Here is a 21,636-nt window from a genome sequence, read left to right as displayed (position 1 = left end):
TTTTTTCCAGATATTCAGCCAGCTCTAGTGCGATACACACAGGTCCTTCCCCCACTTCACACGAGACTAACATCAGTGCGATTCCATTGGCACATCCCCATTTACAACCATTGCAAGCAGAACTGTGCCCCCAGAATACTACACTGCTTCTCTCGGTCTGTCTAAATGCCTCGCTTGGGCTTTCAGGCCCACTGGGCACCTGAGCCTGCCTTGGTAGCTCACAATTCAAGTGAAGCACAGTGGAGCATGCCATGTGTGCCCTGGGCTGTACTTGCAAGTGAAACAGCTTGCCACATCTCTAATGTAAATACCTCAAGCAGCTTACCTCAGGCTTCTTCCCAGCCCATCCGGGTACACATGGTATCCTCAGGGGCTGGGAGATGAAAGCTGGTCCTTAAGAACCACAGACAGGGAAAACCTCCACTAGGGAAATCCATCTCTGGATGCCACGGGGTTGCACTGGCCATGAATCTGACTGCCAGCTCTGTGCAGGTCCTGCACCAGATCTCAGGAGTTTCGCTCCCTGGTGTCACTGCGCTGATGTCCACAGTGTTTCTTCCTGATCTCTGGCTCCTGCCCTGGGAAGAGGCTCAGGACCTCCATGCTTTGGCACCGACACAGGTTTCGTGATAGACATCTTCCACCCTTCAAGTCAGGGTGGCTCTTCTTCTGGTGGCTGTTTCCCTGTGTCCTGTCTCCACGGCTGAATGCCCCTCGTTCAGCACTGCACAGGTGGGCAGGAGGGACAAGCGCCCCTCGCCACCTTTGCAGCGTGACAGCAGGGTTTGCTAGGCGGCTCTTCCAATACTGCAGCCTGGCACGTGGGGGGCAGACCCTTGGGAGGATGGTCCGGCTACCACACAGGCCAGCAAAGAGCAGCCTGGAATGTCACTGCAGAGGAGAGATTTGGGACCCCGGGCACTGAGATGACCAGATCTGACATTGTGAAGGGCATCTGGGTACTGAGAGTGGTATTGATTTTTTTCCAGTCTGTGTGCTCAGGGCTGTTTGTTGCCTTTCTTATCTAGTGTGACAGCTTGCAAGGTGGGGAGGAAGGAAGAAGAGGCAGAGAAAGAAGTTCAGCAGAATGGAGTTAGCAAGGATCCGGGTGCAGAGGCAGGGGCGCATAGCCAAGCAGGAACAGCAGAAGAAATCCTGTTCATAGGGAGGAGGAACATCTGTCCCTCTGCTGGGAAGCACTGCAGACAGAAACCTTGAAGCACAGGGATCGGGGGAGCATTCATAGTGATGGTCTCTCGGAAAGGCCGGGGACATCCATAACAATAACATCTCCCTAGCCACAACTGTCCTGCTTTAATGAGGCTCATCCATCTTGCTAACGCTCTGGCAGGAGGCGATACGGGTCCCCAAAGCCTTGTCCCCGGGCTGTGATACCATCTGCGTTTCTCTTAAAAGCCCCCCTCCATTTCTGTCTTGCTGAATAGAAAGAGGTGGGCTAAAAGAGCCAGGACGGTGGGACCTGAAGGGATCCAGGCCCAGAACATGATTTTCCCTGACAGGGAACAGATGTGCCGCAAGGCCTTTACTGGGGGAGGCTCCAAAATAATAAAGAGGAGATTTTTTGCAGCTCCCTCTCTGCTTTTAAAGCCGACACCTTATCCCCCACCTCCCCCCACCCCGCTGCACACTCTTCACACATTGAAACCTATTTTGGGCCATCTGATGAATCCCAGATGCCTCGGGGAAGCAACAGAAGTGCCGTATCTTCCATTCGCTGCCTCACGCTGCTTTCCTGGCAACCCCCCCACCCCCGGATCCTCTGTGAGCCAGCAGAAGGGGGAGAGGATAATGAAGTGGTAAACGAGAATCTGCTCCTCAAATTGCAATTACCCATGGGCTGGTGAGCAGAGGCGATGAGCCCACCTGGCCTCTGAGGTGGGAAGATGCATTGGATGGGGGTGCAACAAGCTGTGTGCAGGGGGGCGCGTGTATGTGCCAGCCTGGTGCAAGGGAGGAGGCAGCTGGCTGGCGGGGGGTGTTTGTCTGGAGCTGCGGACAATGCAGACATCAGGGGACAGCCCCAGGAGCCGAGTCTACCACCTCCTGAGCAGCCTACGCTGGCTCCCGTCCAGTCTAATGTACACACATAAGGAGACAGAGAGAGTGCACAGCTGCTCAAACCTTCGGATGTTTGGAGTGGCGAGGATGAGCCAAATCCTCTTCTAGCTCAGCCCGGTGTAAATCTGGAGTAACGCCAGGTACATCGGTGGAGTTACAGCACTTTGGAGGCAACCTGCTGCGAGCGATGGTGCTGGAAGATGCGCAGAGGTCTATGAGAGGGCGTCTTCTGCCCTTCCAGGCACCCTCGCCACCTACCTTCTGGTACACGGAGCTGGCTCGATTCATTAGCGTGTCAGAATAGGGTCTCTGCCCCGAGACAGGTACTCCACACAGGGCAGAAGGACTCCAAGCTCAGAGGAGAAGTCCCAGGGCCCTTTTGTCCCCAGCATTTCAGCTCCATGCCCATACGCCGCCTTCCTAAGGAAGCAGCAACTGAAACAACCTGTTTGCTGCTGCTCTCTCTCTCCCAAGCAGATTACAGGGGCCTGAAATAACAGCAGCAAAGGCATAGATTTCATAGCTTTTTCATAGATTTTAGGGTCAGAAGGGACCTATTAGATCATTGAGTCCAAGTGTGGACACCTGAACCACTGGGGAATAGAGATGGGCTCAAGGGGTTGGTGTTGTGCAGCTAAGGCATCCCTGACTCCCTTCATGTCCGCTGAACTTCATCAGGAGTTAAGTCAGGGGCAGGCAATTATTTTGGGCGGAGGGCCGCTTACTGAGTTTTGGCAAGCCATCAAGGGCCGCATGACAGGCAGCCAGGGGCAGATAAATATTAATTTTCTAAATTTTTTAGGGGCTCCGCGGGCTGGATAGAATGGGCTGGTGGGCTGCATCTGGCCCTCAGGCTGCATTTTACCCACCCCTGGGTTAAGTTGTCTTGTTAGACCTAAGTGGCTCCTGTAGCTGTTTTACCTCCTTTGTGGGTGTCATGGAAGGACGGCTGAGGCTGGACCATTCCTTTCTCCTCCGGGCTGCTCCTTTCTCTCTCTTTTCTCTCAGGACATGGAGGAGGCACCATCCTAGGGTCACCCAGTGGGCAAGGCAGTAGCTCCTGGATGCACCAGCTCCATGGGAGCCTCCTCAGCCCTGATCCCAGGTCTCATTGCAAGCCCTTAGTGATCCTTTGGGTCAATTTTACTCTTAGTTACACTTGTGAAGACTCCTGGGATTCGTAAGAGGGGTGACTGGGTGAGGACTGTTCAGTTTATGTGGACACGCCGGGACAAAGCGCAGCTCATTTCCTCAGGAAAGCCTGGGAAAACTGCTGCCGTGGGGCTGAGGGGAGCCCTCAGAGGGGTGTCTTTTTCAGAGACTGTTTGCTGAGAGAAGAAATGTCTTTGCAAAGGCACTGCAAGCTCTTTGGGACAGGAGGGATCGTACACTCTGTGTGGGCACGGTGCCTAGCATGAGGAGGCCCTGAATTGGGTTGGGGCCTGCCGATACAAGAGTGCTAATGATGAGGATGATGAATATTTATTGACTGGGAAGATGACTTAACTCTCAGAGCAGAGGAGTTAATGAGCTGACTTTCAGGGGAGCCACGCTTCACAGTTTCTCATGAATGCCGTGGGAGATGCAATGCTCTGCCTCAAAAATCACAGCATCCTTGAAAGAGATGGACTCACTCGCTCTGTTCCTGAGAGAGCCGGGTGTAGACCCCGCATCTGCCTCCCCCTGCTCTCCGTCAGCCCCTTCCCCTGCTTTACATCAACCTACATCCATCTCCCAGGGAAATTAACTTGGCTTCTCTCTCTTTTTCCCCCACTTTTCTTCTCTCTCAACTGCACAACGCAGGTTTTTTGTCAACTTCCCATCTGCCAAGCAGTACTTCAGCCAGTTCAAGCACATGGAAGACCCGCTGGAGATGGAAAGGAGCCTGCAGCTGCGCAAGCATGCCCGGCGGGTCATGGGTGCCATCAACACTGTGGTAGAGAACCTCAACGACTCTGAAAAGGTCTCCTCTGTCTTGGCCCTGGTGGGCAAGGCCCATGCTCTCAAGCACAAAGTGGAGCCTGTGTACTTCAAGGTAAAGGGCTGGAGTGAGGGTCTCTGACGCTTCACGGGGAAGCAAGGGAAGGAGGGAAGGATCATACTGACACCGCAGTGTTGCCAAGTCCCCTGACGGCTGCACAAGTTCATCCTACTCCCAAGGACGCTGTCCAGCCTTATGGGCCTTTCCTAGATCTGATTGGAAGTTTTCCAATGGAACATTTTTCCACCAGAAAATTCCAATTTGCCGAAAGCCAAGCGCTTTGCACGCGCACGTCCGTTCTGAAAGGAAAAGAAAGAAGGACCCAAAATGGTGGGTTCCATGAAGAGAAGAGCAGAATGGTTTAGTTTTCCATTTTGAAATGACTTTCCCTAACTTTCTGCATCACACAACACGAGAGGTAATAACGTGCAAAGTCAGAACAGGAGTGAGCCATTTCTGTGGCATCAAAAGAAAACATTTCTAAATGGCCTAAATCAATTTATCTTCAGAAACCCACTTCCTGGGGAATTTTTCATTGTTGCTCCGTTGGAATGGGGGCAGGCAGGCTGCAGGGGCAGGGCTCCTGGGTTCTCGTCCTTGAACTGTCACTGATTTTCTGGGTGACATGAAAGTAGTTTCTTAGGACAAAGCTTGCAAAAGCTTTGGGGCACTTTGATTTGGCCCAGTACAAAATACCATGGGTCTGATATACATTAGTGTTGAGCTGAAGGAAATGTGGGTGCATGGCACCTTTGAAAACCAAGTGCTGGAGGATGGGTCCTCAAGTGGTTGGCACACACCACTGGGCTTGGGTTGGCTAACCAGCTTCACACTCTGCAGCTGCCCTGCAGTGCTTATGGCCTGCTCTGCCCATACTTAACATCTTGAGACCGTCTGTAAATCTGAACTTACAAATGTGTCTGAACCACTTGCCCATGGCTCACATAGATGCCACATCCCCTAGAGCCTGAATTTCAAGGGAGTTATATACCCACAGTTGCCACTGCCTTCAGTGAGAATGGTGAATTGTCAGCACTGAGGTGCATCAGGCCTGGGGTAGCTCAGCTTGGGCCAAGGAATGAGGCAGTGAAGCCTGGGCTGGCGAGACCCACTGAGGTCACTTTTGAACACGCTGGGCACAGAGACCTGGTGAGTGACGGCAGGGAGCACCTACACGACTCTGCTGCCTTGTTTCTGCGTTCGGCATAAGCGGAGCAGGAGCAGGTGAATGCGTCTCAAATTAGGAACCCAAAATCTGAGACACCTGAAAATGAGTGGATGGTTGAGCTTGTAGTTGCCTCAGGTTTCCCCTTTGCCCAATGCAATTTATGCCTTGAGGTGAGGCGAACAAACATTTGTGAGCCTCTTTGAAAGCTGTAGATGGGGGGGACCAATATCAGGTTATGGTGCCATGACAGTTGATGTCTCTTCTAGCCCTGTGGTTCAATGGTTACTAGCTAGCTCAGTCAGAGGGCAAATGGCCAAAACTCAGCAGTAGGGTTGTTTTGAAGAAGGGGCTCCTACCCCATTGCTTTCTACCCGCTCCTCCTGTGCCCTGGAGAACCTGGTAACTCTCCTCTGTCTCCCCCCTCCCTCAGATCCTAACCGGTGTCATGCTGGAGGTCATTGCTGAAGAATATGCCAATGATTTCACCCCAGAGGTGCAGAGAGCTTGGACCAAGATGAGAAGCCTCATCTACACCAACGTGACTGCCGCGTACAAGGAGGTGGGCTGGGCGCAGTATCCAAACTCCACCATGTGAGCGGACAAGGGGACAGGGAAGGGCCAGGAGGGGCTCACATCAGGACTTCACTATGGTCTCCTCTCAAGATCCTCACTGATCTGAGTGGCCCGGTAGGGTTAGCTCTGTTGCAGCCAAGTCGAAATTTTATCTCTATACGGCAAAAAGTGGGTGGGGCTCTGCAGTGGGAGGGGGTGGGGAACCATTTTGCTTGGTGGCACCATTTCCTTGCCCAGGCCAGGAAGTTACTTGACCTCCCCAAACCCAGAACATAGCTCTTGATTCGATGGCCACAAGATGCACTGGCTCAAATTCTGCTGTGAGGCAACGATGTGCAACCCAAATTTATTGAAGAGTTTCATGTCCCTCCTCACCAAGGGAAGTCCGCTCCACCCTCGTCCGGGTTAAAATTGCTCCTGGCCTCATGGGACTTGTGATTTATCAGGCTAAGGCTCTGGTCTCCTGTGTGGTTTGCAAAGCCAACCCAAAGCTGTTGTTTCGGTTGCATTTGTAAAACCCACCTGATAAGACTCCGGCCCCAGATTTGTGAGGGATGCAGAGAAATCCCCCTGAACTGCAGATCGCTGGCTCAGGAGCAGCCCAACCAGTCCCCTCTTGTCCACCTGCATCCTGAAATAGTTGGTATTTCCCTGGCACAAGGGCCCTCCTTGGCTGGCTGTGGCACGTTGTCCTGGGGGTGGGCGCCCCGGAAGCAGCTCAGGTGGGGTAGGGAGGGCAGTGGCATTCTCCTCATTTGGGGGACCCTGGTGGCTTGGCGCACAAGACTATGGGGGAGGCTGGGAAGGACTAGCACAGAATCTGTGACCTGCCGTCAGAGGTAACCCATGAGTCAATGCATAGTAGGTGGCTGATCACTGCCAGTTGCAGAGACATGGATCCAGGGAGAAGAAGGTGCACTGAAAACCAGTTGGGTCCCTTCAATTCTTCCCCTTCCCAATATATCACAAGGTAAGAAGGAAGCAGGCACAAACTGGCGCAGGCAACATGTGCTACATGCAATGTCCACCCTCCCCACCCGACACCTGGGAAAAGGGCAGTGAGTGTCTGCAAGGGAAAGGGCAGGTTTAATGCCTCCAGCCCCAGGATACTTTTAACTTACCCTGACTGGGAGAGCGAAGTATGCAGTGATCAGGAAAGGGGGGACATGCTAGGGATGGATTCCTGAGTACGGTGAAATATCCCTGCTCCATTTAGAAGTACCTTGAGACTCTGAGTATATATTTATCCTCAAAATTAAACTGGGTTCCTCAAAATAAAGTGCCTGGTAAAAAATCACCGCATACACAACGCTGATTCCATCCCCATCGGTATCACGAGCACCAACTAATTCATCACATGCCTGTTTACCCATTGGCTCTCTCCCTGCTCCCTGTGTAGCCACATGAGCCTAGGAGTAGGCAGCATCAGATTTGGAGTCCTAACCCTGATACTGACTCCTCTTTTAGCCTTGGTCACTTTACTTATCTGCTCTGCTGCAATTTCCCACCTCTGTCCAAAGGGAAAGAAGCACATAACCCCTTATTTGATAGGGGTGTTGTGGGGGTTAAGCAGGAAATGTCTGTAAGGTGCTATGGAGGCCAAGCTGGTCAAATAATTCAGAGGCAAGTTATCCCTGTGTCATGACACCAAGGAAGCTGAAAGCTTTGGGGCGAGCTCACCAGGCGTCCTATGCCATGATTGCCTCTTCTCATCCCTCTCTGAGAAGCTCTCAGCTTCCAGCTGTGGTTTAAGCAAGTGGCTGATCTCTGTCACCCGGTCTCTGTTGGCACCATCCGAACCCAGGAACTTCTACTAGCATGTTATCTCTGAGCTAAATTCCACTAGGGGATGGATTTGGGCCCAAAGCAGCCTCTAGTCATAGGGGCTGTGTGGGGAAATCTTGGGTGTAGTAATTATTAGGGTGATGTCTCTTCCCAAGAACTGTGTATGATTTGTGTATAGTATTGCCTCCCATTCTGGTACGTTTGCTCCTCTCTTCTCTGCCCTCCTCTTCTGCCTGCCTGTCTGTCTGTCTCTCTGCTTTTCCTGGACACCTTGCAGGGTATGTGAATGTTAAACTACCATGCAAGACTCCCCTTGTCAATGCCCTAGCAGTATATAGCACTGCTCTAGCCAATTGTGTTGTACTTAGCTTGTAAATAAGCTGCTACGACATGATCAGCCTTGCCACTTGCGTGGTACCTACTCAGCAACCCTCTGCCTACCCCATACTTCCTTACTAGTAGACAAAGCTAGCTAGATGACAAGGGTCTTATTTGGACTGGATGCTCCATGGGATAGGGCCTAGTTCTACATCACTGTCTTGTACAGCACCACACGCTGGTAGCACTAAGTTCATAATCCTCCATCATCATCTCCTCCTACCAGTGATGATCTCCTCCACGCACTGCTATGGAGCTAACTGAGCTTGCGCAGGCATTTCTATCTTCCCTCTCACTTCCTACCAATGAAGACCAAAGTAATTCTGATGGAAGTTAATTCCTTCCCTCCATGCACTAACTGTGACCATCTCCCTTTCTGCAAGGGTGACAAGGAGAGCAGAGGTCTCTTTTTTTTTTCCTCCTGGTGAGGGCTGCAGTGGAAAGGAGCATGTGTGGGTGGCTTTGTCTATTATGTTTCTTCATCACTATCCCTGCCAGTCTGGAGTTCCTCAGGAAGCAGGTGATCATGGGCAAGATAATCGTGTTACACGGAGGCATAACAAGCAAATGGCCATATCTACCTGAGACACACAGGTCTTTCTGTTGCTCTAGTGTGGACCATGATCCAACACAATTCTCAGCTCTAGCCCAGATTTATTAAAACACTCATCACCTAATGAACTTGATGCATGTGAGATGGCCCATTCAAGCTGGGATCAGGGCCAGGGTACTTGGCACCTTTCTCAGCACCTTGTGGCTACAAAATGGCAGCATTTGGCCGATTCTGAATCTAGCCTCAACTAAGTTGATCAAGACTTCTTTGGGGATCTCAGGTGGGACCTTCTTGATCTCCCTGCTATCTCATTCTGGAGATCAGGGTCCAGGTTTACTGACGGGCTGAGAGAGCTGAGTTTTGGTGGCAGCTGCTAGATCCCCTGGGACTGTTATATCCCACTCTTGATTTCCCTCCACCGTTCAAGGCCTCAAATTTAAACAAGTTCCATTATCTTCTGTTTCTAGAGAATTGGGGTGAAAACTGTCAGTGCCAGGAAAAGGTTGGCTGATTTTGAGTTGCCCCATAACCTAAGCTTATCTCCTTTCCTTTTCTAGGAAAGGGGCAGAGTCTTTTGTGCCCGAGGGAAATGTTAACCTTGAAAAAGGAAAAAATCCATCCAAGGGGTTGATGAGAGTTGCAAATACAGCTTAGCAAACCCTTTCTCCAGTCAGTCAGAGATGACTCCTTCATTCTCACTTCTCATGTGAGAAGAGCCTGACAGGCTAGAAGATGCTGGAGAGGAAACCCAGGGGACCAGATTTCTGTAGTGTCAAAGTACAACACAAGCAGCGGTCATGAAGACTTCTCCTCACTGTCCTAGCCATGTGCCTTGACCTTGGCTTCAAGGGGCCATCTCGGCCTGGGGGGGGCAAGTAAGTCTCCATGTACCTTCAGTCACTCTGTTGTACCTTCTGTCAACAAGGGCACCAAAACAGTTTCAGATACTGTCATGGTGTATAAAGCCTCTCAACTATTAGGCTAGGTGTATAGAGCAGTGGGGTGGGGTGACTGTGGCATGGGTAGATAGACATACCCAAGTAGTTTTGACCTGGGTGTACTAATACCAGCAAGGACTTCAGCTGCTTCAGTAAGTATCCCACATGTCTGCTTAGCTGCTGTTCCTAGCTTAAAGCTGGTGGTACCTACTACCTACCTCTACCACAGTCACCTCCAGCCCCCAGATGCTGCATAGACCTGGCTTTCATCAACGGTTCAATCCCCGCCTTTGCAGTCGGGATGGTGAGACAGTGTTTCACAGGCATGCAGTGCAGCAGGCTCTTTGAGAGCCACTGCGATTCGGGCAGCTCACTTCTCTTGTGACCCCTTTGCTGCAACGTTGCTCCCCTGTGAGACTGCAGCCTCTGTGGCACTGTGTAGAGGTGTCTGTCCAGAGCCAGCAGCCAAATGTCCAGGCCCCAGGAAGTACCCCACGTTCATGTCACTGCAGGAAGGAAGGAAGGGGAAGGTAAACTCAGAATGGGAGGCCTGAGCCAGGCTAGGAAGTGCTCTCCGTATGGCGCACCGGAGAGACAGAACAGCTTCAGGGCGTCAAGCGTTGACGTGGTTTGAGGGCAGGGAGAGGCCAGTTTTCCTTACAGTGTGTGGAAGGGAACAAGGCAGACTGCAGGAGTTTGTTCCAGCCCCGAACAGCAGGCGAGGCCATGATAAATACGTTCACTTTCCCTGGGAAAGAACTTTGCCCTCTGAGGCAAATGGCCAGAAATTTCTAACTTCACTCAGCAGCAGCCAAACTGAACCTCTCAAAGGATCTTTTTTGTAGTGTTTGAGATGCTCTGGCCTCTTTCTATCGGCTGCCCCATTGCCAGGTTGGCTACAATCATGAGAAGTACTGCACGCAAATTATTACAGCCTCCCCAAGCAAATGCAGCATCTGGACCCCCTGGGCACACCTGGCACAAGCTGCTTGGGAAGAGCTGCTAGCCAGCTTCTCAATGGGGGTTTCAGTAGACTCATTCAGTACTCATGTGTGCCCCTGCCTCTCTTGACTCTAACGGCGGTGAAGCTGTGGGGTAGGATCTCTATGCTGTTGACTACCTAGTTATAGGGAGCAGAAAGGACCCACCAAACCCTAGTGACTAAGAAATGACTCCTGCTAGTGCCACGTGCCTACTGAATTCACCTTTTTGGTTAACAGACGCTGCAGTCCTCCCATTTCACCCATTTTGCCTACGGTCAGCATTTCCCCATATGATCCAAACCCAGCAGACTTCTCATCTGTGGATGGTTTTGAGTGATTAGGAAGCAGCCTCTGGGCTGTAGGAGAGCACGCGGGCAAGTTAGATCAACAGGAAAAATTCCTTCCAGCCCACCCCCCCCCCCCACACACACACACACTCCTGTTCTTCTGATAATATCATGTTTTCAGGACATTAGTTTTTACCAGCTGTTGATCACTCCATAGGCCCTGACAGGGCTGTGTAGTAGCTGCTGACCGTGTCCTAATAAGGAACGCCAAGCATGGGAGTCTTCAGGCCTTTCATGAAAATATGGGGAGTTAACATTCAGATGCAGGGAATCTGGCCTCTTCCAGGAAGAAAGAGAGGATATTTTAAAAATCAAATGAGAAGGAGAGTGGCCTTCTGGTCTACTTGAGCCCAGCTGGAGTTCCACTCTGACCGTCTCATCCACCACAGCCATCGTGTGGCCAACATCATGGCACCGGGAAGAGGCAGGGGCTACAAAGGCACTGCTAATGCTTTGGCCATTGCAACCACCATGAATGTATTAGGTTAATAGCTAAATGTGGTTCTCCATGGGGCCACCAGCTCCAAACCCTTCCACAACTTTGGGCAGGCCTTTGTCTACCATGGACCCAGCTTTAGACTGCTCAGGATTTGAATCCCATTCTGTGCGTGAACATTGCAACTTAAGCCCATGCCTATAGGGAACACACCTTGGTGCTTCTCTTATTGACAGGACAGGAGCTACAGCCTTGCTGTTTCCCCTGATGACTTATCACAGTGAGAATGACCCTCCTAGGGAGCATGGTCCTACTACCAATAACCCTGCTAGAAGACGGTCTTGGGGTAAATTACCACAACTGCATAGAAATGGCCATCCAAGCTGCAATTGTCTACCTCCCTGTCCTGGCATTTCTCCAGTTTCTAGCAGAATAAATACCATATTTACTCACATAGCACACACACCTTTCCCTAAAAATTAGCCCTCCAAAATTCAGGTGTGTATCTTAAGCAGAGAAGCTGACTTCTGTGCCCAAATGGAAGCAAGGGATGTTGAAATGGCTGCTGGGGGCTGTGCTTCTCTCCCTTCTCTCCTGGCCAGGAGATAGCAGGGGTGCCAGTGCTGGCGCTAGAGTTAACCCGCTCCTAGCCGCTGTCAAATTGGGAGTAGCTTTGGGCTAAGCAACCAAAAGCTGCTGCCAATTCAGCAGCACCTGGGAGAAGGTTAAAACATTAGCTTTTTCCTGAGAAGAAAAGGGAGGGAAAGCAAGCTGAAGAATAGGCTCCCCCTCTGCTCCAGGCAGTCAGCTTTCAGTTGTGACTCTGAAATGTCTTTATTTCTTCATTCTGCTTTCCAAAAACAAGGTGTGTGTCTTATGCAGGGGAACCGATATCAAAAACAATATGGTGTCTGAACACCAGAGTTCTGCATGCCCAGTGCTGAGGTTCTTATAAGCCAAAAAGGTTTGGTCATGTTAGGAAGCCCAGGGAACCAGGATATCAATTTGGGGGGGCATTTCATGGGGTACAATCTGGGAATTTTTTAGAGACTCGGTGCCGTGGATTCTTATTTGTTTATTTGCAGAAGTGGCCCAACAGCTGATGTCTTCAGATAGCATCCAAATGTCTGTTCAGCTGCTAATCATTTACCCGCTCCTCTGCAAAGACGTATTCAAAATGTCAGCTCCATTTGCAGCTGTGCATTCATGTTATTAGGAACAGAGTCATGACAATTGCAAAGGACCTGCTAATCTGGGGAGCTCATTCCCATGCAAGAACAAGGACAAGGACAAGTCATCTGACAGGGAAAATATCCAGGGCACCCAGGCGATACTGTGAGGTTCGTTCAGTAAGTGGTGCAAAGGTCTTGGCGTCCTTGAGGCTCTGATTATTGATGGATGTATATAATCAAAGTGCTGGGCCAGCATTGGGCCAAAGTCTTAGGTGGTGGAAATCAGCATAGCTCTGCAGACTTCAGCGGAGCAATGCTACTTTCTAGCTGTGTCTCTGGCCCATTAAGTGCTACAAAAGATGAACAACCTTTACTCATGTTCCAAGTCATTTCCTCCAGGAGGGAATTTAATTTTTCATTTTAGGATCTTTTTCCCCTTTAAAGCATCAAAGGCCAAATTCATTCCTGCTGTAAACAGGTCTAACACCATTGGTTTGATGGGATTAGAGCTACATACACCTGGGCCTGGGTGGATTTTGGTCCTGTTACAGCACTCACTGATGTTAATAGAAAGGCTCCCACTGATGGGTTAAAGTTAGTTTGGCAATGTAAAATCAGGGAGGTTGTGGATTGTGGCGGGTCAGGATTCACTGCAACGGTCTGGTTCAGGACAAGAACACAAAGGTCATAATATGCCGCAAGGTTTTGGTGCCTGCTAGGTATTCCCTGAACTCCCAAATGCCTGCTGAGGTCAAATGATGCTTGAGGCCTTTCAGACCAGGTACCCAGAAAACAGTGGCACCTAGAATGAACAGACGTTCAGACAGTCTTGTGTTGCCGTCCCTGAGCAGATCGTTGCATTGAAGTTCCAGCACTTCAGGCAACAGCTCTGTAAATACACTGCCTGCTTCAGTGTATTTTTTCAAGAGTTTCTTTTTCTAAACAGCATCCAGATGTGCACAGCTGTCATCCCTTGGGTCTCCATCCAATAAGCTGAAATTGCAGGCCACTCGAATATATGCAAACAAAAACATGTTTATTTTTACCAGCCCTGTAGGAATTAACATAAATGGGGCTGTGCCAGGGAAGAGGCAGAGATAAAGCGAACACCCCCTCCCCGCCTGCAGAACAGATCAGGGTCTGCTTATATCAGGAAAATCTCAGCAGAGCAGAGAGAAGAGCGAGTTAAAAGGGAAATCATTCCAGAATAAGAGAGGAATATGAAATACAGGCTGGAAGAGCAGAAGGGAAGGCCGGGTCTTGGCTCCGAGCACGGTTTTCTCCTGTACACATGCATGCTCACAGCTGTGCCATGTTACAGGCAGGCCTGTGTATTTGCGTCCTCAGGGCTCTTCCCTGCAGCTATCACAACATTTCAAAATGATGATTCTTGGACTCTGGACTTCATTTCTCTCTCTCCTCCATTTGCTCCTGCCCTCTGGACGTGCAGTGCATTATGTCTTGGCTTGTGGGCGAGCCACCTGTCAGAGCAGTAGCACCTTGCGGCTCCCAGGCAAACGCCTGGATCCGACGTGCTTCGGCTCAAAAGAATATGCTCGCCAAAACCCACCCGTAGGACCGGATTCTGCAAGCCCCTTTTCTGATGCCTAGTGTCAGGGAAACTTCCCACTGAGATCAGCAGGGCTCCTTGCATGTAAGTACAGGATGAAAGGGCAGCAGGAGACGGTTCCTGAGGCCTGATCCAAGCCCTACTGAAGTCAGTAGGATGGTTCCCTTTGTAGTGGGGACCCAGGTTGCTTTGCATGCCTCTGATGTCTTCAGGCTCTGAGCTCTTCTGCCCCTCGAGAGCAAAACCATGATCACTAGCCCACTGACTTTGCCATGCTCCACAGCACTATGTCCTTACTACATCCTTCTGATCTTCCCGTTCTCTGGTGGGCCTCATCAGGGCCTCACCACTCATTCCTTCATGAATGCAGCAGTACAATATAATCTCTTAGCTAAAAGAGACTTAACAGATGTGACAGGCTGTAAGCCTGGCACTAACAAGGTGAGGCAACAGCTTGGGGAAGATGAAGAGAGATCCTCGCCTATCACTTGGCTAGGCAAAGCATGTAAGGAAGAGAGATGTGGGCAAATGGGTTTTTTTCCCTCCAGCTGATGGGTGGAAGGATCTGTTATCCCTTTCCAGTTTGCAGCTTCACCTGCTGATCACTGCCAGATGACGACAAAGAGAAACCCCAAAGGATGCTTCAGAGAAGGATGCACTTAGATCAAGCACAGGCCCAGCAAACAGGTTATATCCCTCCCCCTGCTTTGCATCCATTTCCCTCAGCTGCTCTTGCTCCTTAGCTTAGACCTGGCTTCTCATCCCCATCCTTGAATGGAAAGCCTTGTCCTTTGGCAAGGATCCTCTCACACATGGGACAAGGGAACAAAAAAGGCCCGCTCAGCCTAATCTCTTTTTTACTATGTGGGTTGTACCATTTTCCCTCTCTGCCCTGTGCCTCTGGTTTCCACCTCTACACCCTGGCCCCTGCTTCTGCCTTTGGTTTGAAGCTCCATATCCTTTGCCTGGGGTAGCCAGGTGGCGTGAAGGCTTTGAACAAGGGATGGCAATGGTCTAGGCTGTGGTTGTGTTTCACTTATTTTCCCCAGAGACCCCGGTAGAGTTGTTAAAAGCTTTCAGCTAGTCTTGGCTGTTGCTCTGTTTTGGATGAGGTTCATGCTTCTAGGGCTGGGGCTTACTTTTTGGTGGGTCTCTTGCAAAGGTAAGAAACTTTACCTAGACAACTATCCTAATGGCAGCCCTGCAACTGCCAGCTGCTGATCACTCCCATGGTTTCTTATGAGTGTCCTAGGCTAGCTTGAGACCTCTAATGTTAATTCTGCATGATCTTTGGATGTCAGCATTTCGCTATGGCCTGAGCGCTGCTTGAAGGAGCTGGTTTTGTGGCAGTCCCTTTGTCCTGGGGGAGCTGATGTGATTTTTGTAAAGGTCCCAGGGGAACATTTTCAAAAGAACTCCAGTGACATAAGAACCAAAGTGCCATTTTCCACAGTCCCTTAGTCATGGTATTGATACGCCCCATGGTGTTTAAGTCTTACTGAAAGTCAACGGTGCTTAGACTCCTAGGCCCTAGCTTTTTAAACCTATTTAGGCACCTAACCCCTGCTGATTTCAGAGAGAGTTGGGCACCAAAATAACTTTAAACACTTGGTCCTAACTGCCGATGTCACTTTGGAAAATGAGATTTAGCAGCCTAAGTTACTTTGATGCTTTGGAATAAAGTATCCCTTAACTGTTGTGCTTGCAAAGTTGACTTCATCTAATGAATGTCAAAACTGCCAATCCTGAATATTAAACATGACACTTCTGGAGTGGACGGGTTCATTCATCAGTGAAGCAGTTTGAAACAGTGACCCAGAACTCAGTACAATGCAAAGGTGTCACAAAATAAACAGAGCCCTTTCTAAACAGTCTGCGTTGGGTAGTAGCAGGGGCTATGAGACCCATGTATGTCCTAGCACCTAGCTCATTATATTCATCTAACATTTCTTTGGTTATCTCAGCATAAGTACAATAAGTGAACATGCCAGATGGGGTGGGAGGGCATGTGGATTTGTGTAGCTTATTTCTAAGATTATTATAAATGTCATCTGACTGAGACACAATATATATTCATACAAGATTGTGCAAAAACATATACAGAGATATGGCATGTAATATCTGGATGGTAGAAATGTAGAAGTGAAAAACAGCATAGTTGAAGTTTTAAAACCTGCCTAAAAGATTTGGAGATTCAGGTACTATTAATTTGGATGTGGACTGAGTATTCAAATCTACTAGGCAGCCTGTGTGCGCAGACACAGGCAAAGACATGCGCATGCACACAGCTCCCCTCTTCCTCCCGGCAAAGTTGCAGAGCTAAGACCCCAATTCTGAAAGAGCTGGTCCCCTCCCCAAGGTGCTCCCATTTTAGTTAAGGCGTGGTTTCTGCATGTGCTTAAACCTAAGCCTATGTGATGAATTGCATTTATGACCATGCTGCATACACTGTGCCTGACCCTCTAGGGCTTAATGCATGAATTAGGGAGATAGGATGAGTTCTCGTGCTGTCTGTTTGGAATTCAAGTGGAAAAACGTTACTATAGGTCATCATCTACCTATGGAAATCTTAGCTGTTCCAGTATGGCAGGTTTTACCACTGGAGCTATATTCTCAATGGACCTTTGATAACTGTGAAAATAGCCCAGACAGCTGAATAGTTATATTCATCCTACACACCCCATGAACACATACTCACTCTCCCTTTGTTTCTCTCTCTCTCTCTCAGTCCCAAGCCCAGTTCATTCATGCTTCTGTGTCTATTCCCTTTCCATTTGTAAGCTTTTTGGGAGGGGGCCTTAAAGTCAGGAGATACTAGAAGCCTTGGGGCACACTGTGAGGAGAAGACCAATGCACAGCTAGCTCCCTTTGCAATCCTTGTCCACAATCTTACAGCTACACCTGGGCTTCTCCCAAGCTGCACCCCAGAGCCATCTCTTCAGACTCGTGAACTCTTATCATTGATTTTCCTGCTGCTTTCCTGCTTACGCTGGGTGGAATCCTCCCTCCACTGAAGTCAACAGGAGAGTTGCCATTGACTTCCCTGGGGCTGGGATGGTCTCTGTAGCATGCCGACTTTACGCTGGGACTCTTATTTTTCTGGACCAAGCTCCTCAGGCCAGAGCATTTTGACCTGAATCGACTGCAGTGATTTTGTGGAGGCTGCATGCTTGGAGACTGGGATCTTCTGTTTATCTCCAGGGCAAGCTGAACAGGCAGCAGCAGTGTCAACTTCCCCCACCCTGCGCTGCCACTGCATCTCAGTGCCAGTCTAGGGAACTGGGGGGAGGAGCAGTGGTGAGAGCAGCTCATTGGGTCAAATTCATCGTGGGTGTAATTACACAACTGAATGAGGCCTTGGCCTCTATGCTCACATTGCCAGTAGCGGTAGCAATTAGGGCCATGTGCAAGGGTCTTTCACAGGGACCTTTGTCTGTTCTGAATGGAGCCCATCTATACCTTTCATATTGCTGTCAAGTAACTGTCAGGTTGTACTGGCTAGACTTGTACTGGTGATCTGGAGTGTAGCCCACTGCCAACCCCAGGGTGAAAGATGGTATAGACATTAGGTGCCAGGAGGAAATGCAGGACAGGAAACGGATGGTGCCAAAGGTCCCATCCACCCTGTCTCCCCACCCTGTGACACTTGCTTCTGAAAAGGAATTAGGGCTAAGATTTAAAACATATATTTATAGGTTGAGATTCTCAAAACCACCTAAGAGATTTGGACCCCCAAACCATATTCTGCAAGTAAAGGTCCAAAGCCCTGCAGCTTCCAATAGCAATACTGCAGCACTCCGACTGTTACCAGAGAATCCTGCTGTGGTTTTTCTCATTGGCATAAACGGGACCAGAATTTGGCTTTCTGGTCTACCAGCCAGAGCACGTTCTCCCTACTCATTGCTGTAGTGAAGTCACACTGTTGTGTCTATGTCAGTGTGAGGATCATCATGGCCAACAGAAGGCTGTGGCAGGAAAAAAAGCATTGGATGCTTGGATGAAAGAGACTAAATAAATAAAGAAACAAAGCTTGGACCAACTTTAATAAAAAGAAAGGATAAACTCAAGGGTGGGTCCAAACTATTTAACAAACTGCAACAATACTATTTTCCATAGCTAAGGTTGTCTCTAATTGTTAGTATGTCCTTCTCCAGTCCCATGGTGACCCACAGACGTGAACCAACTCAGTCAGCCGTAACTCTGTGTCGTCAGTGTTAACAATAGTATTGCAGATACTGTTCCTGTACGTGTTATCGGCGATCATGTGCTTTTTTTCTACATGCCGTTTAAGTGTATGATGGATGTACTTTTTCTTTTTTGTAGGTTTTTAGTATGTTTGTAACGGGACAAAATTGTGTAATTAAACTGACCTTGTACTTTCAGTTGATAAACCAATCAAACCCATTATTCTCAACAGTCTCTTCCTGGTCTCTTTCCTACTGGTCACCCACATGAGGTGGTTGTTAGAGTTAAGAAGCCTTGGCTTCAACTCAGCTTGCTTAGTTACCCAGCTGGGTTCAACCACATCCTCCAGCATCCCCGAGTTCTGTTTCCAACATAATTATACCACGTAGTGCTGCTAGTCCCTCTGGGACCTTCTCTCACTCAAGATCCAACTCCCTCTTAAGTCAGTGGGAGTTCACTTCCTTGGGTATTGTGTCAGTCCTTGTTCCACAGCAGTACTGCAGCATCCAGTTTTGAGACTCCACCATAGCAATGGCAGCTTGCCACAGAGTCAGAAATCCTACAGTGACTCCCATGTGGTTTTATCAATCCAGTCCCATGGAGTTGTGCTGCTGTGTCATTAACAGAGATGCGATTCACTAGGCTGCTGGAATGAGAGCTGTTGTAAAAGGATCCAAACAAAATCTGTGCTTTTTCAGGAAGAGGAAAAGCGCCCCTATTTTTGTTTTCAGAAAATCCCTCTGGGAGTTTCTTACCATAACACACACCCGGATGCCTCCCAGGGCTTAGAGGGCTCTGAATATATGAAAAACCATGTAATAAGGAAAATTCATGTAATAAGACTAAGTGGGAAACATTCCAAAATTGAAGCCAGAAGGCAAAGAAGGGTCAATACATACATATCCCAGGTGCAAGTCCTTGAAATGATGGCTCTCAAATCAGACATACCCATGGAAACAAAACCTCCTGTTTGCAAGGATGTGGTGATCTCTTCTAGGCAGCTTCAAAGCTAGGAAATGAAATTCTAGACCCAGCTGCAAGATGAGGCATTAATTACTCACAGCTCAGGCACACTTCGAGAGCTGTGAAATTCTGCCCTTCAAAGAGCTTGACTCTACCCTCGTTCTTTCTACTGGTCCAGTACAAAGACAAGTGAATCAGCCTGGTTTGGAGCTGGCCTTCAGGAAAATACGGGCTTAGTCCTTTGGGGATATCCCTCAAGTCCTCTAGGAACCCCATCCCTGAAGCATCTGAGCACCATTTATGCCTCCTCCTAGGTAGGGAAGTCCTTTTGTTCATCTTGTATTGCAGACAGTGATGCAGAGAAAGGTTTAGTCTGAAGGCTGTAGGTGCTCAGTGGTTTAGCTTACTTTATCTAGGTCCTCGTCAGAGGCAGCTGATTTTCAGAGGTGCCAGAAAGCAAATGCGACAAGAGGTTGTTCAGGCAAAACAACGGAAAGAGGCCACTGGCTGAACTGACCATGACTGCCTTTGAGAAGCACAGGCAGCTAGTCGGTTAAATCTGTCTTCCTCTTGCTCCTTTTTGGAAAAAAATCATTTGATGCCTGTGGTGGGCCAGTAGGCAGTGCTCCTACATCGAGCCACCTGCCTCACTGCACCTCACCAAAGATCAGGCTTTGGATGCCTCCTCAGGAGCACGAGCTTCTGACTAACCCCCTTCCTGGAGCACACCCGCAAACCTGGGGTAGTGCTGCCACCACCCAGACTCAGGTCTGTCTGGGCCCCATGCCGCCCAGGATATTCAGGCCCTGTAGACCTTGAAATCAGGAGTGCTCCTGTTAGCCTGAGGCCTAAAAATTAGCCTCCCTTGGTCAGCCGAGCCAAGGGAGCAAGATGGCCTGCCTGATCCCTCTTGAGCATGTACATCATGGCTGGATATAATAGACAGTTTTATTGGATAGAGAGGGTAGGCATGTGGAGGGGTACAAGTCAGAAGAGTAGCAAAAGAATAACCATAAGCAAACAGAGAGGCTTGGTAGCCCTTGGATATGCAACTAGAGTACATTATCTATGCTCCAAGTTAAGTTCCTGATGAGTTACTTACTTCTGGATCCTGAGTATGAGAGAGGGCTACACAAGTCCAGGCTGCTCAGTGAATGTCTTTAAAAATGTCCGACCTCCTTCCTGGAGGGGACCACTTAAATAGCCCTTCTGACCTCAACCTTAAGTTCCCACCAGAAGCAGTCCCATTGGCTGCTGACCGGTGCTTCCCAATGACACACCACTGACCAGGAGAAAGAACTAGTCACATGACCTACAAGGGTGGGAAACTCTTAAACAAAGAAAGCGAGAGCTCCCCCTCCTTTTGGAATTCCCTAGGCAACCAGATGGTTGCCTAGCAACCAGGTTGATAGGCACATGAGTGAGGGAAGAGCCTGGGACCAGGTAACCCAAAACGTAAGGAGGCTGGGAGGAGATTCTTTCTCAGTGCCATTAACATAATTAATAAACAGCCCTTGGAGTCTCCACCACTTCCTGTATATGCTTCTAGCCGAGTGGAGGAAGCTAATTACCATCAAAAGCTCTGGGGATGCTAAGGTCCAGATGTGTGACATTGGCCTCTGTAATGGGAGTGAGATGCCTGGAAGGCTTGAGGGAGATGGTGCTGGGGATATAAAGTCACTGTCTTCCTGGCTGCCAGTCTGAATCTAGCCAGGATCAGTAGTGAGTGAAGGTCATTGCCCTGACAAGGGTTCTCCACGGCTGCCCTTAGTCTATTATCTATGCATGGACAATATCGATATGGACTTCCATGTCTTGCCAGCATTAACAAGTCCTTGATGCTCCTGTGAGGAGATAATAAAGGCCACACCATCCCCACGGGGGCAAAAGGACCAGCTCTGGGCCACGCAGCAAATCAAGGATCAATAGTACACAAAATTCCTTTGACTTCATCTGCCAGATCCCACTGCCTGCCCAATGTCAGCCAAGCACATCAGCCCCCTCCAGAACCATAGTCCTAGAAGGGAGGCCAGCCACAAGGCCTCAGATGTTAGTGGGCAAGCCCACTCATGGGTGTAGGGGCTTCCACCAGTGTAAGGACTAGAGGCTGCTTGTGGGAGAGGAAACAAATGCTGTGACTGTATCTGAATTGCATCTCCAGGGTGAGGAATCTGAGGGAGTGTTAAATTCCCTTAGAAACAAAATGGGTGGAAAATCTGAAACCAAGCAAAAGATGCAAAGGTCAATAGGAGCATGGGAAGCCATGGCAAGGTTAGTGCTCTGCGCTGTCATGGGAAGGATCAGCCAACCCTATAACGTGGTGTCACCCAGCGGCCATACAGCCACTGTGAGCTGGGGTAACAACGTTGAGTCAGGCCTCCCCATTAGGGTTTCCAGTCACAAACCTATGATGCCCTGAAAACTGGGGTCAGATGAAGAGTGGGGTGGGGGAAGTGTGACATAGCACATGGGGCTGCTGAGGAGGAAGGAGCTTTGCCATAGGTCGTTACTCTTGCTCTGTGGTT

General features: G+C 49.5%; 1 protein-coding gene and 1 long non-coding RNA gene across 3 annotated transcripts in view; both read left to right on the top strand.

Annotated features, from left to right (window-relative positions):
• Nucleotides 1-21,636, top strand: part of CYGB (cytoglobin) — a 46,552-nt gene that overhangs the window by 17,209 nt on the left and 7,707 nt on the right. The window contains exons 2-3 of one of the 2 annotated variants that reach the window (XM_019542660.1): nucleotides 3,883-4,114; nucleotides 5,659-5,819. In XM_019542660.1, the coding sequence (XP_019398205.1) occupies nucleotides 3,883-4,114; nucleotides 5,659-5,819 (393 nt within the window). The remainder of the gene's footprint in view (nucleotides 1-3,882; nucleotides 4,115-5,658; nucleotides 5,820-21,636) is intronic. The other variant, XM_019542659.1, reaches the window with a different exon arrangement.
• LOC109315108 lies at nucleotides 10,953-20,151 on the top strand. The gene is made up of 3 exons (XR_002102422.1): nucleotides 10,953-17,487; nucleotides 17,873-17,876; nucleotides 20,138-20,151. It is a non-coding gene; the product is annotated as an uncharacterized LOC109315108 (long non-coding RNA).

This window comes from Crocodylus porosus, unplaced genomic scaffold (genome assembly GCF_001723895.1).
Source record: "Crocodylus porosus isolate Cpor-Errol unplaced genomic scaffold, CroPor_comp1, whole genome shotgun sequence".
Taxonomy (NCBI): domain Eukaryota; kingdom Metazoa; phylum Chordata; order Crocodylia; family Crocodylidae; genus Crocodylus; species Crocodylus porosus.
This window is presented reverse-complemented; position numbering and strand designations above follow the sequence as displayed.